Source organism: Octopus bimaculoides, chromosome 16 (genome assembly GCF_046866305.1).
Source record: "Octopus bimaculoides isolate indiv1 chromosome 16, ASM4686630v1, whole genome shotgun sequence".
NCBI lineage: Eukaryota > Metazoa > Mollusca > Cephalopoda > Octopoda > Octopodidae > Octopus > Octopus bimaculoides.
The window spans coordinates 46,118,816-46,134,896 of NC_142943.1; the positions used below are offsets into that span (position 1 = coordinate 46,118,816).

Sequence of the window (16,081 nt, forward strand, 5' to 3'; positions counted from 1 at the left end):
CTAAGAAGGATTTGTAACGCATGGTAACTGGAAGAATTAGAGTTGTGTCATTAAGAAGTTCACTTCAAAATTACATCATTCTGGGTTCATTCCCACTGCATAACACTTTGAGTAAATGTCTGCTATAGTCTTGGGTTAATCAATATTTTGTAATGAAATATGGCAGAGAGACACCATTGCTAAGCCAATCATACACACACACACACACACACACAAATCATCATTGCTTGCCATTAGAAATACAATAAATGAGTGATTGGATCATTGGAAACCTTTAAACAATGTTGTCTTTCACAAATTGTGATATAAAATAAAGATAACATAATGTTACACATACAACCGTAAGGGTATGGTTGTGTGGCAAAGAAGCTTGCTTCCCAACCACATAGTTCCGAGTTCAATCTCATTGCATGGCATTTTGGGTAAGTGCCTTTTACTATAGCCTCAGGCCAACCAAAGCCTTGTGAGTGGATTTGGTAGATGGAAACTGAAAGAAGCCCGTTGTATATATATATATATATGTGTGTGTGTGTGTGTGTGTGTGTGTGTCTCAACCATCGCATGACAACTGATGTTGGTGTGTTTACGTCCCTGTAACTTAGCAGTTTGGCATAAAGATCGATAGAATAAGTACTAGGCTTACAAAGAATAAGTCCTGGGTTGGATTCTTCAACCAAAGTAAAAGAATGTGTGTGTGTGTGTATGAAATTTACTGATGTATACTGGAGGTTACTAGTTCAGAAAACTTTCAAATGGTGTTTAATGAATGAAGCCCCTTGAGATATTGACTCTACAGTGGGTTAAAGGCACTCCCTTGTCATCATTGGAGACCTGTAACCAATGAAGGAATTGTTTACAAATTGTGACAAAATAAATATAAAGTGTCTTTTCTGTTTTTTTTTTTTTGAATAAGTCCACCATATTCCTGCTTGTTGTAAAGTGGCAATTAAAAGAAGTGGCTTCAGAAAGGGAATCCACTCATAAAGCATTGTCTCAAACACACACACACAATTCATGCCTCTAAGAAAGAAAAAAAAAAACAAATATAAAAACAATTTTGATGATGACAACGATAAAAAGAGCGGAGGAACGGATGGTGCTGTGCAGGCAAAGGAGGATGGGAAACATTGATTAGGGTGATTAGGTTCAATGTTGAGTGATATTAAGATTAGTGATGAATGGTGAAGAAAAAGGTGAGGATAAGTGAAAGAAGCCACGAGTTTAATATTGCTGGAATGTTGAGGGTGACCTTGTAGTGTCGAGTAAGAAATGGGGTTACAAACAACAGAAAAGGAGTGAGACAGAAGGGGAGTTAATGACAACTGAAATGTGAAAAAAAGAGGGAGTACAACATGAAATTATTTTGTTGGATCCAAGGAAGCATAAACTCACAGAAGAATTAAAAGGCAGAAAGGTGATTTCGCGGACCTCTTTAACCTATGTCACCAAGAAAAGGGGACAAAAAAGAGAAAAAAAAAAATGAAAAAAACACTAAGGGAAGAAGCTGTAACAATATAGCAAGTTGTTAAATAAGCAAAAAAAAAAAAAAAAAATTTCCATTTCAAATTAGTAATTGCTGTTGGATCTGTAATTAACAAAGCAGAGAAAGTTAATTAGTAAACAGCAAAGATTCAATGCAGAATGAAGGGTTAAGATAAAGGTTTTAAATCAGGGAGAAGTAATTATATGGTGTATATTTGTGTATGTAATGGTGGCAGGAGAGAGGGATTAAAGTATGATCTAGACTACTGGCTAAACCCCAAGCCTCTTCAAGGTAATCAAAGACATTCTAGTTGTGACCATCCTGTTAGTTTTGCATATCTAGAACTGTACTGTCTTAATATGTAGTTTTTGTTTGTTTGTTTTTTTTGAGATAGTATGAATACATGTAGACCATCAAGTAACCATGTGGAAGCTCTCTTGTTGGCTCACAGATTGTTGTTGTTATTCTTGGGTCTGACCATTCAACCCTATTGAAGCAAACATGTTGCAATGGTGACAAACCAAATCTTTGGGAACCATCAAGTGCAGCAGTTAAGATTTACAATACTTGAACTGGGCTCCAGTTTAGGATAAGGTTTGTCACTCGGTCATTTGGACATCCATTTTTATGTCTGCTTCTCCCCCATACTCATGCTAGCATGGGTTTGACAGATTTACATTGTTGAGGCATTGCTTTACAGTCAAATGCCCTCCCAGCCACTTATCCATACCCGTTTTCCAAGTAAGGCACTTTTTATTGCACATGTCTTTGAAAGACCAGAACGACTAAATGATTTGTTGACAAGGAATACCGTCTAGAGCTCAGAAATTTCTAACGAGATTGTAGAATGTAAGCACTCACACATAAAAACACCACATGATAGGCCTTGTATAGTTTTAAGCTTCCAAATTCACTCTAAAAGCATTGGTTAGCATTTGTGTGTGTGTGTGTGTGTGTGTGTGTGTGTGTGTGTGTTGAAAGTTGTCGTTTCTAATTCTTACATGAGATTCCCTGGGCAAAGTATTCCTCAAGAACATCATTACATCTTGTAGCGCTCAACTTTTGAAGTATAGGAATACAAACTCCATTACTTGTATAATTGGAAGAGCCTGCAGCTGTAAAATGTGCTGGCTCAACTAAATATTCATCAAACCCATGCCAGCATACAGAAAAAAAAAAAAAAAGGAAACAGACATAAATGAATGAACAAATGAACAATACATGACATGATGGTTGCATGAAAGCCATTGATTCATCATATCAGACTGGCAAAACTCATTCTGATGTCCACTGGCTCATCTATCCCATAGTATTTAGTCATTGACTGAGCAGGCAACATGTATTAACAATTCTGTTCAAAATAATGCCAGGGGTCACAACAGAGGTCAACAAGTTATACTTGCTTTTATTGTGTTTGGTTTTGATTCTTTTTGATTCTACGAATGGTTGTTGGTAACCACCACCAAACATAGAGCAGGTAGTACAACTGCTGCAGCAACTGTCTTGATGCAAAAGTCTCACAACTCAAACACCAAAGACAGAATGATTCGACCAAAAACACTCAATATTATCAAAGTAACAACCAAACCTTTCTAACATTTTTAAAATGGAGAGAACATGTGAGAAATCCTAAATTTCAGGAAAATATGGCCACAGTAAGGACAAGATGACCACACCTGAAAGATGACCACACCTGAAAGATGACCGAATAATGAGATTGTTCAGTACATCAGTACAGTATTTGTTTAATGCATGCAATTAATGTTAGTCTACACAGCTTGGTGACAGTGCACACTGTGTGGCAACAGAACATAGATGGGTTTTAGTTAATACAGTGCAACCTCGATTTACGAATGTCTCTCATTAAAAACAAAGCAGTTTATGAACAATTTTTCAAGCATAAAACATCTTGAGTGACAACCATTGTCTCAGCTGGAAATAATAGTTGACCGTAAGCTTACAGGACAAAGTGTCAGCTACCATTTGGCTTTTGCTCAATACACATCACAACTTGAATTTGTAGTGCCTTTTCTTAAATCTGCTTTAGGGAAAACAGTTTCAGTTTACGAACATTTCAGGTAACAAATGACCTTCAGGAATTAATTAAATCCGTAAACCAAGGTTTCATTGTAGATGCAGTGTGGTTTTAGTACATACGGTGTAGTGTTGGTTAATACATACAATGTGATATTATTTATTTCAGACAGTGTATAAGTATTAGTTAATGAATAGAATATGTTATATCAAAGTGTTGTATCTCTATTGTAGCTTCTTTAAAGTAGGGTTTATAATGTGTTGCGTGTAGTATTTCCATTGAGTATCTACTATAAAGTGAGTAGAAATAATTTATGACAAAGGAATGTAAATGCATTCTTTGCAAGCTCTAAAAGAAGGAAAATAGAAAGCAGAAGATAAAACCAAATAAATTAGAGAAGCTAAACAGAAATAAAAAGAAAAAAAAAACAAAAATTAAGAAAAAGACAATGCAAAAGAAAGTAAATAAATATATTCTTTAATATTTTATTAGGTAACTTTTGTTCTTTTTAATTTTTTGATCTTTTTAGAATTTTTAGTAGCAAACAGTTAAAAAAGCTCCAGTACAGTCATATAAAAGTCAGGCAAGTTTTCAGAACTTTGAAGCAGGCAAAAGAAAATTATAAAAGAAGGAACTTATAAAGATGAAAGTACAAAGAACAAAATTAAGGAAATTTTGATTTAAAGAAGAAAAGCAGAAAATAGGTGGGGGAGTGGGGGAGATAGACAATTGCATAAAATTGCAATTCATTTAAATAAATTTAACTGAACACACTCTCATTGTTCTACTGCTTTTAATTTTTTGACAATCCCCAGAAGGATTGTGTAATATTATGCAGAACTGTTCTTACTATCAAAGACTTAGACATTTTCCAGTCTAAACATGAACTGTTGTAATGACGACCAGGTTTTCATAAAACTTAAAATTCTGTTGTCAATGAGACAAGTTGGCACAAGATATTCAGAAAGTTTATAGACACAACAACAACATTGGAATGTGGTTCTCTATAAGTTTACTTTAGATGAAAGTGGAATATTATTAGCTGCTCAGGACTTAGGATTTGCTAACAAAGCAATTAAACTCATATTTATAGTATTTTTGTTTTGTTTTTTTGTTTTTTTTTAAGCTCAGGTTAGTTTAGAACTAAAATATTTAGTTTCTTTTTTAAATTAAAATCACTTTAAAATGTTTAAAATGTACTTCTTATAAGAAATACAGTTCTATTAATTTCAAATGAAAAATAATTTGAAATTTAAAAGTAGGACTGCAGAGAGGTAAACATGAAAATGATTTCAGTGTATGCGTATTATTGTTTTATGCTAAATTCAACTCCAGATGACAAACATATGTCAAAACTTACCTTTATCTTATGGCTAGAAACAGTCAAACATAAATTTGGCAAGAATAGTTTAAAGAATTTTGTTGTTGCTGTTTGGTTTTGTTTATATTGTTATTTCATTTTATTTTCCTTCTCAAATCAAAAAGGGCATTATTTCACTTTAGTTTGGATCAATTTCTTTTGGAAAATAAACAAAACACACATGCACACTCCTGTTTATATATCTTATCCGTGATTATGTACATAGTACAAGTAAACAAATACACACTGCATTCCCTTACTGCACATGTAAGCTTTGCTTCTCCCAACCAAATAGTCTAGCAGTTAATAAAGTTAAAGTTGCAGTTAAAGAAAAGATGAAGAAGTAAAGAACAACAGCAGCAGCAGCAGCAGCAGAAATTAAGAGGGATTAAAAAGGCTTGTTAGATCATACGGCTGATTCATAAGAAAACGTTTGATAGTAGAAAGGCTGGTTGTTGGGGTACGGTAGATTTGGAGAAGTAGGAGAGACTGGTGTATTGGCTTCAGATTCCTCTACAGAGTGAAAATGTTTGGAAGAGTTTTTCTTATGAAGAAACGGCAATGAAAATGTGAGTGGGGAAATAGGGGATGTGGGAGTGGCAGCAGAATTGCGAAGTTTGGAGAAGAATTTTTTAGGGTTAGATTTTTTAAAAACTGGGATGGAAATGGAGTTTGGATGAAAAAGATCTTTCTCATGATTGGAAGATGATGAAGATTCGGAACAGTCAATGTTTGGAGTACTGACCTTAACGGAATTGCTCTCCTTAATGAGCTCAATTTCCTCTTCCTCCTCATCTTCACCACAAATGCCCACTTCATAGGCAACAATTGAAGCATGATCAAGTTTGCCAGGAGCTTTAGACATCTGTTCAACAATTTGTGAGTCTCTACGCTTACGCTCCTTTGAAGTCATTTTTTTCTTTCTATATAACTCTGGATTTTCAAGAATTTTTCTTTTGGAATCAGTCAAAGTTAATACATGCTGCACAAGGGCCCCACAGAGTTCCTGAGCAGAACATGTCTCTTCAGTTAATAGTTCATGTTCATGAATTATCCGTTCCATTTCTTTTAGTGCATAGATATGTCGTTCTTGTGGTTCCATCATAGGTTTGTCTTCAAAAGTGTCAGGGGTCGTTGGCAAAGCATCATTAGAGTTGTTATCGGTATTCTTCCGTGGAATTGCAACTTTGGTGACAACAGGATCAAAGTTGTCTGATATCCCATCAGTTGTGAGGAAAACCACATCACCTTTATTCACAAAAGTCAAAGAGCAGGTGAGATTTTGTAATTCAGGGTTTTCTCCATCGACAGGACCAATTGCTCCCCCAGCATCACGGATATCACGTTCAGACGCTACATCATGAGAACCAACTGTTATTTCTCTAATTCCATTGTTTTTGCTGAAAACGTAGGCAAAACTGTCTCCAACATTAACACAACATACAGCAAAATCAGCAGAATTGTAGACTGGACAAATGAGGCAAACACATAATGTCGTTAAGCCCCCTTCTTTCTTTAAGATGGTTCTGTGAGCAGCATCCATAGATGTACGTAATATTTCCAATGCTTCCTACAAAGACATACCAAGAGTAAATAATATCAGATATTCTAGGATTAAAAAATTAAGAAATATAAAATAAAAAATGATTAACATTTTAAATATATAAATAAAATTTGAGAAGCCCAGAAGTCAGGGCTTTTAAAAACATTGAAACAATTCCGAATAATTTTTAATGTAGAATATTTGTACAAGAAAAATTACGTAACTCAGCATACAGAATTTGGATTAATAAAAAACTAATTTGCAGTAAAAATCTACGTAAAGGACATATAAATATGACATTGCAATTTCAACCTGATTTTGACAGATTTAGCTTTGGAACAGCCAGAAGTCTTGTTTTGCAGATCTGTAAATATTATAATATTAGGTTTAAATATTTGTCAATAATTATATGAGAAAAATTAAACAACCTTCTGATATTGACACAGATATTAACAATTTCAGACAGAATGGCATTTGGGAATCTAATCAAAAGTAAGGAGACCTGAAATTATGATCTTTTACTTGCTAAACCTGTTCTTCCTAAGAATTACAACTGAAAAATTATACCTAAGAGCAGGGCTAAATAAATGTTCTTATAATAGAACCAGCAACATTTCTTCTTCAGCCTTACCGATTCTTTGAAATGAAAAATATGACCAAATTTAATTCTAACTCGATCTTGAAAATAGTTTATTTTTCCTCTGTTTTCTAAAAATTAAGAGGAATTTATGAAATGACAAGTTTCCGAAAGGGGAAATAACTGTTGACAGACTAAATCTCTAGATCAACAGTAAAAATCCGAATAGCATTAGAGAAACTGTTATTATCTGCCGTCAGACTACCACTCCACGGTTCGATTCTGGTGGATATTTCCTACAATTAAACTACATGACTGACCTGGAACTTAAAAGTCTTGAATTGTCTTGAGAGAGAATTACCAACTGAATGCTTCTTGGTGGCCCAAACTCATGCCAAATGAATATTTAGGCTTCAAGCCAACACGGGAGCCTCTATGTAGTTACTCAACCTGGTAAAAATAGCAGCCAGATCAAACCCAATTCACTCTTTTAATATTTATAGACATTAAATTCCGCCGAGGTCAACTTTGCCTTTCATCCTTTCGGGGTTGATAAATTAAGTACCAGTTGCGTACTGGGGTTGATCTATTTGACTGCCCCCCTCCCCCAAAATTTCGAGCCTTGTGCCTAGAGTAGAAGAGAACATTTATAGGCATAACTGTTTTGACATCGAGTTTCATTAGTACAAAGTATTGAAATGTATATTAATAATATTATATAAGGCAAGAATCAAAAAAGAAAAACTAGAAATTAATAGTTATATAAAAATCATCACCATCATCATTTAACGTCTCTCTTCCATGCTGGCATGGGTTGGATGATTTGAGAGGAGCTGGTAAACCTGGGGACAGCAATAAGCTCTATTATCTGCTTTGGCAGGGTTTTTACAGTTGGATGCCCTTCCTAACACCAACCACTTTACAGAATAAACTGGGTGCTTTACATATGGCACCAGCATCATTTAAACTTTGACTCGCTCTCTCTTATAACTCTTTAGTTTAATCCAAGACAACCGCTTTAGTGCCAGTTGAACGATAAAAGACACCTGGTCTAAGCTGTAAAATGGTCGGTGCTAGGAGAAGCATCCAACCTTAGGAACCATGTCAAAAGTAATAACTCATACAACCATAAAGTAATCTGGTTTTCATATTTTGCAGATCGAATGGCAAAAGTCATTTTATATCACACATTGTATATACTGCCCTATAACTGGCAGAAATTACATTCCTAATAAGCTTATGGCTACCCAGGGAAAAAAACCCTTATATTAATAAGATTAAGGTATTGGGTGCCTGCTTAATGCATCTAATGTAAAAGATTTTACCAGCTGGACTTGCAGACTTTGTAGGCAAAGTGTAACTTCTTACATTTGCGTCACTCATAAACACCATACCTGTGTACTAGCTGGCTGGGTTTTCTCTTGAAACAGCTTACGATTAATATACTCCATGCTGCCATATAGGGCACAGCGGGCAGCCAGTCGAGACTTCTCACCCCAATTTACACCGTCGGCGATGAGCATTATGGCATTATTTTTTCGGCAACAAATTGCAAAAGCATCGGCAATTGGGTCACCTGAAAGATATTACAAGGGAGGTAATTACATATATTTTAAAATGAAAGTTCAAAGACAAAGGAAAAAAATGTTTAATACAAATTAAGTGATGATGTGGGTAAACGCGAATTATAATTCAAATAAAAGTGATAATGCAATGAATATTGGTAAAGAAGATAATAGAATGGTTGATAAACTGACACATAAATTAAAAATGGAATTTGATATACAGAAATTCAATATGTAAGTGATAAAACATTTCATGTGAAACTCATATTTTTTTCTACTCTAGACACAAAGCCCGAAATTTTGGGTGAGGGGGTCAGTTGATCAGATTATCCCCAGTACGTAACTGGTACTTAATTTATCGACCCCGAAAGGATGTAAAGGCAAAGTCGACCTCGGCGGAATTTGAACTCAGAACGTAAAGACAGATGAAATACTGCCAAGCATTTCGCCCGGCGTGCTAACGTTTGGCCAGCTCGCCGCCTTAATGTGAAACTAATATTGACGAGTATGGGAAAAAAAAAATAGTAAATCTCAAAATGTGGATGCCAGAGATATAGAAATATGAAGATTGCTATAAGTTTTAACAGGTATAAACATGAAGCATTTATTTACTGAAGGTTACCTGTTAGCTCCAGCTTTTATTGTTAAAGATTGGCTTTTGGTTCTATTATAGATTTATAAAAGTGTTTCACTAATTTGTAGGAATTCTCATAAATAAGATTATCTTCTTTGGTGAACACAGCAGATATTTCCACAGTTAACCCCTACTCACCATTAAAATGCCTTTTTCTTTTGGCAACAAAATTTTACAAGTTACCCATTTTATCATCATCATCATCAGCAGCAGCAGCAGCAGCAGTAGTAGTATAGGGGCATGTGCTGTAACAGCACATCACTGCCTCCACCATTTGTTGGTGATTCCCTATTTTTGGTGGATGATGTCTTTGTAGCACTTGGGTGTCAATCCTCCAGGCCATGGATTTGTTTGGGGTAGTTGTTGGTGGTGAGGGCTAAAATCCTACCACAATCTCTTTTAGTCGCTTTTTACAACGGAGAGGAAACTGATAAACCGGTCCCCACAGAGCCCTAGAGAAATGTGAAATGACACAATGTGCCACTTGGTCTGGGAACTGAACCCACAGTCTAACAATCATGTGTGCAACACCCTAACCACTAGGCCATACACCTTCACATTTTCTCATTACTTTACCTACTTAGAGGATAAGTATAAACACTTGGCAGATGTTCCAGCATATCTACTACCATCTTAGAATATAGAATGGCTCTGAATCAACAAGAACATGAGAAACAGGTCAACTGGGATAAGGCACAGACCTAGGGTTAAAAAAAAGGGAGCAATCTCTTACCAGGGAGTGTTTAATGTTGATTAATGCCAGGTCAACTCAGAACAAATGGACTTATGGCACACAGATGGCTTAATGTCTAGGTTCAAAATACAGATTTGCGGCTCCAGATTTAACAAAGCTTCACACCAAAATAATCCAAAATAAAATAAAATAAAATAAAAGAGAAAATAAATGCAGGAAAAAAAGACTTACCAGACATCTTCCCATAAATCGGATGTTGGTCGTATAACGAGATGCACAACCCATAAGCTCTTTGGTCTTTTTTGTTCCATGACTGTGCCCCTGCGACTTTGTGGAAGTTATCATTGCAATCTAAAATAAAATTAAAAAATACTTTTCTATAGAAAATAAATAATTTAGTCACTAAACATTAGGTTCATTGAAATAATCCACATGGCTTTGCATCTACAAAATCCCTTCTATTGCTGTGGACAGTAGAAGGGCTGCTCCTTTTGAGGACTGTGAACAATAAAAGATCAAAAGACATTGATAGCAGGGTTTACAGTCAAAATAGCTGTTTTGGACCCTGGCCAGGTCTTGATACAGCAAACTCATTCTGCCCTTTTGTATATCGTGGTCTATGTTGTCCAGTGTAGTTTTTTATTTGAGATTGTAAGGTGTTGCTATTTCTGGCAGTGTCTAGGTAATAGTCACTGTAGAAAACCTCTTTAGCTCTGCTTGACATGGAGGCATCTAATGAAATACTCACAACCCACAAGTCCAGTCACTTTGAATTATGTTTGACCAGTCTGACCAGTTTGATAGCTTCCAACTGTGGTCATCTGTCTTTTGCTGTAGACATACTGTCCTCTAAAAGTTAAGGCTTAATACTTGAAAAATAGGGAAGTTTGTTGAAGGAGATTCCACCAAAACATTGGACCAGGTTAAGTGATGTGAAAGCTAGCATGTTGGCTTCAGCTAAAACAGCTATATGAATAGTAGTAGTAGTAGTAGTAGTAGTAGTAGCAGCAGCAACAGCAGTTGTTGTTGTTGTTGTTGTTGTTCTAACAGGATGCTGCCAGTAGTTCTGGTCTGTAAAATGGTTATCTAATTGATAACACAATTTATGTTTTAAATATTAACCATTAGGATAGACGAAGATAAAATCGTTAAGAGGTTCTTGTGAATATCAGATTTCTCAAAATCTGAATTTAATTGCATGTAGTCAAGACTAAAGAAGCTGCATGCATCTGTGCAATAACATTTGCAGCTCATTCATTCCAATATTGGTTCTCAACTGACCTCCTTTAAACTATATTTCTCAAACAAAATCTAAATGTGCAATTGTTTTTCTTTGGTTTTGTTTTTTCTGTTGCATATCTTTCAAAAATAACAAATAATGATGTAATAGCTGTTGTTATTTTTCATTTTTTCTTTTAACAATAAAATTCAAAATGTTGAATTATTTTTGTTGTTCACTTTATAGATTTTTAAAGAAATTTCATACAGAAAAGACATTAACTAAAGTTAGATTATTTTAATCAAATATTTTAAAAAGAAGATCTTGTTTATTGTTCTGCTTCGTTTATTGTTCATATGCAAAAACATTTGCTTTATTAATCATTTTAGCTTTTCAACCACCTCCTTTTGCTAAACTGCCTTTTAAAGATAAACAATCGTTTTTTTTTTTTTAATTTATTTATTTATAATAATGATTTACATTAAACATGCATATAAATGGAGAGTTTATAAATGTGAATTGATGCTTTCTGAGATGGGACAAAATAAAATTGACATTTTCTTTTTTTAATGAAGTGAAAGAAAAAAATGTTATTAGACTTAAATAGAACTAGTCATGATAAAATTGACATCATTTCATTTGAAATTGAAAAAAAACGGCACTTATTAACTAGTGATATTAAAAATAATACAACGAAGACTGTTATTAGTCATTAAGCATATCAACTATGTTAATTCATTTGCTTATTTCATTTCCATAATGCTAGCATAGCTTATATTGGATTATATTAAAGACAATGTTTTATAGTTAGATATCCTTTCAGTTGCCAGTTTTTTAAGTAAGGGAATTTTTTTATTCCACTGGTCATTGAAAATATAAAGTGACCAGTCATAATGTTAACAAGGAATAAAAACATCACCATTTTGCGCATAAGCAAAACCATGGAATATAAACGTCATCCAGGGAGGCACAGGTACATATCATCATCATTTAACATCTGATTTCCATGTTGATACACACACACACACACACACACACATACATACATGACTGAATTTTTATTGTTTTTTTATCAATTTTTGTTAAGTATTTAAAGGACGTTTCTTTAAATATTTTTTTATTAAAAAGCAATAAGTAAAACAAATGAAAAAGAGATAGTTTCACCCACTCAGTTAATTGATTCCCTCACTTTCATAAATACAGAATGTTTATTCTGACAAGATTATTCAGAGGATCCAGCCAACCAGATGCCAATCTGACTTTCTCTATCTCTCTCTCTCTCTCTCTCACACATACACACACAATGGTAGAAGATAAAGATAAGCTGTTGCTTAAAGATAGAGTTTCTGCTTTACCAAATTCTTAACACATTAACAACTAATGAAGTAACTCGCACACAATAACAAAGACATGATGGTGCAGTCTTAGAACAGCCCTGATAAAAGAGAGCCATAATCAGATGTTCTGGGCATGGCCATATTATCCAATATGCTTCCCATTTTTCAAGATAATTTGAGGGAGATTTAACTGTTATTTCTAACAGATTGAGTGATTGCGTAGAGGTACCCTGTTCACTTGTTTGTATGGAGGAAATAATTGTTATATAATTACGTTGAAATAACTTATGAGAATAATGAAGTCAGTCAATGGGAATTATCTTATAATTTTCAATGAGTCACTGGATGACCAAATAATTTGTCTTTCAGTGTAGACCGAAGAAGGACTTGCAGACATGATGAGTGCAAATGAAGTGAAAATAGCTCCACCAAGAATCAATCTCAATTTGCATATTTGTACTTCCAAATTTTTCCATCTCCACATTGTTACTACCAAATTTTTCCACTCACCTCCGGCATTTGATTAAAGTCAATATACAAAGCACAGAATGAAAGTTTTGTTACACCCCCAACTATCACACACCAACATTCATTCATTATTATTTTTATTACTATTATTATTATTATTATTATTATTACTATTATTATTAGTAGTAGTAGTAGTGCCTGCATGGATTAGATGGAACTTTTCTTTAGCCAGAGTTTTTTTTTTTTACCTTCCTGTTGCCAATCCTCACCCGTTCCCAAGAACAGTGAATATTTTCTCTGTTCTAACAAACAGCAAACAGCTCAATGGGAAATCAGAATAAATATTAAAAAAAACATCAAAGAATTTAATAAGCAGTAGTTAGGTTATATTTGTGAATCTCTTCCACTACATCTGTCTTTTATTTTCTCTGGGGAAAGCAATGGTAAAGCAAGAGGAAATGGGAATGAGGCTCACTCCACCTAGAGGCATAGATAAAGGGGCACAAAATTTCCTCTGGCCTATCATGTCTGTTAATTATTAATATCCTGTACAAGACAACAGTTGACTGCATGTGACATTCACAGATGACAACATACCTAATCACCATGTATGAGTGTAATGCAGTTCTATATATACAAGAGTGTTCTAAAGTGTGTAGAATTTAGTGTAGAGTTCATATAGTTCATATAGTTCATATAGCATGTCTTTTGTTGATTCAAATTGAAGCTCTGTTGGTTGGTAGTTTAGTAGCTGGTCCTCAAGGCCTATCATCATTTCACTTAAACACACCAGATATTAGTGGTGTACATTACAGATCCCTAGATAGGTCTGTAATGTACACCAGATTAGAGACTAGCCCGACAAGATGCTAGACTAGGTACTAACCAGGAACAAGGTACATAGAAGAAAACAATGATATTCATATTAAGGCAAAATAAGGTCTCAGCATAAAACAATCTCACTTTTCAAGACAATTAGCTATTTATATTCAATGCTTCAAGTTTTACACTAAATTCTAATTAATTCAATTAAGGCACAGCTGTCCAGTTCAGAAGTCCTCTTCCCAATCACAGTTTTTTGGATGTCTTCTTTAATGATCTCGGATTGTTCCAGCCTTGTGAGTGATGATTGGTCAATTGAGATGTGTGTGGATGCCTATCAAATGACTTGTACATGATTTGGGATGATATGCTTAATCCCGGGTCCAGTAAATACACTGGGTACCTTCAGCCAGTTTCTCCACTGCTGCAAATATTCAGATCATATTTCAAGTCAGAATTATGGTACCCTGCAACCTGCCCCACTGTTAATATTGGAGGTTCAACAAAAAGATCACCGGTGCTGCCCTCCCTCAATTACAAAAACATTTCTTTGTCTAATCTTCTCCATATATACATGTCATGCCTAGAATTTTAGGTTTTCTTTTCTTTCTTTCTGAGATGAAAGCCGGTCCCTTGGGGCTATGTCTGTAGCTATTAAGGCTCACCTCAATGTAAAATGTCAGTTTTAAAACATCTGATGCTTATGAGGAGGAGGTAGACGAGTGGGGTGGGAACACTCTGTTGGTGTATTGAATGGTTAACATTAACCATTAGAAGTTAATAATTGTCAGGTACATTCAGAAGCAGACAATGGATAACAATGAGATTACAAGCTGAAATAGGTTTCCGTTGCATAAGCGGAGTATATACGTACGTACGGATGTATGTATGGAGAGAGAGAGAGAGAGAGAGAGGAGAGAGAGGGAAAGAGGTAAGTAAGAGGATGGAAGGAAGAAAGTGTAAATGTTTTTAGTTCAGAAATATTAGAAAGTGAAAGAGAAAAAGCTAAAGAAGTAGAAAAAGACAGAGACATAGGAAAAGGGGGGAAAAGAGAGACACTGGAAAGAGAAATGAAGAGGAGGAGAAAATAGAATAGTTACATAGAGTGGGGAGTAATTAGGGATGGAGAGAGAGAAGGAGGTAAAGAGAGAAACTGAGAGGGGAGAGAGAGAGAGAGAGAAAGAGAGAGAGAGAAAGAGAGAGAGTAAGGAGGTAAAGAAAGAACCTGAAAGAAGAGGGGAGAAAGAGAGAAGAGTGAGGTGGGGGAGTTAAAAAAGAGAGAGATAAAGAAAGAGAACAAAACAAACACTGCTCCCCCACCACCTCCACCTCCACAGTGTCAACAAAGCTGCCACCAATGGACTGATTTTGCTGAATCATCATTACCACTGGTACTAACCCTAACCCCCCACACTACCATTGGCACCACTACTACTACTACCAGCAGCAGCAGCAACACTACCACCACCACCACCACCACCACCACCACCATCACCACTACTGTTGTTGCTGGCTAACATTGCTAGTACCACCACCACCACCCCTTTCCATCACGTTAGTATTATAACTGCCATCTTCCCAACCACTGATGCAGCCACACTTCCTGGTGTTATCACATCACCCTCAAAAAGCCACAACCAGCGACAGACTCTCGAGATGGTTGCTCAACCAGCTCAATGAATCATAGTTCATCCTCATGAAAATGGAAGAAGGAACACATTGAATTAATGTAGTTCTAGATATTGTAAATTCAACCTAAAGGTGGAATGGTCATGGCAGGAACGCCTTTCATTTATTGGTCTGCATTCTGCATCATAAGACCTGGCCTGGGGTTAAACAACAACAACAACATGACCACACGACCATCACAAACTACACTATTAACACTTCTGCAGGTGCACTACCATTAATATTACACCACCACCACCACCTCTACCATTCCCAGAGTTCATACTACCACTGACACTTCCACCACTGATATGACATCACCACCACCACCACCACCACCACCACCACCACCACACTGTTAATATCACTAACCTTTACAAGCACTGGGAACACAACTACCACAGCTAGAAAGATTCTACCTCTTATAGTGACCACCACCAATGACATCACTATCATCTCTACTACTATACCACTCCGGCTACCACTGATACCATTATAAGCACTCTAGTCCCAACTCCAACCATCACTGCTAAAACGATACCACTCTCACAGCCAGCACCAAAATGACACCACTACAACCGTTATTAATAAAACCAATCCCAACATGGACATCACCACCTTCACCAGTCCAACACGCTACACAAGACAACCATCGATCAAAATGGTTAAGAAATGA

At 35.6% G+C, this 16,081-nt stretch overlaps 1 protein-coding gene across 18 annotated transcripts in view; it reads right to left on the bottom strand.

Annotated features, from left to right (window-relative positions):
• The window catches only part of LOC106872491 (PP2C-like domain-containing protein CG9801), a 105,340-nt gene that overhangs the window by 14,276 nt on the left and 74,983 nt on the right, over positions 1 to 16,081 (bottom strand). For 5 of the 18 annotated variants that reach the window (XM_089364642.1, XM_089364643.1, XM_052974002.2 and 2 more), the window contains 3 exons: positions 10,123 to 10,242; positions 8,393 to 8,574; positions 5,624 to 6,448 (listed from right to left, as the gene is read on the bottom strand). In XM_089364642.1, the coding sequence (XP_089220768.1) occupies positions 5,624 to 6,448; positions 8,393 to 8,574; positions 10,123 to 10,242 (1,127 nt within the window). Of the gene's footprint in view, positions 1 to 1,392; positions 1,438 to 3,979; positions 6,449 to 8,392; positions 8,575 to 10,122; positions 10,243 to 16,081 lie in introns of those variants that run through there. The other 13 variants (XM_089364640.1, XM_089364638.1, XM_052973999.2 and 10 more) reach the window with 4 other exon arrangements.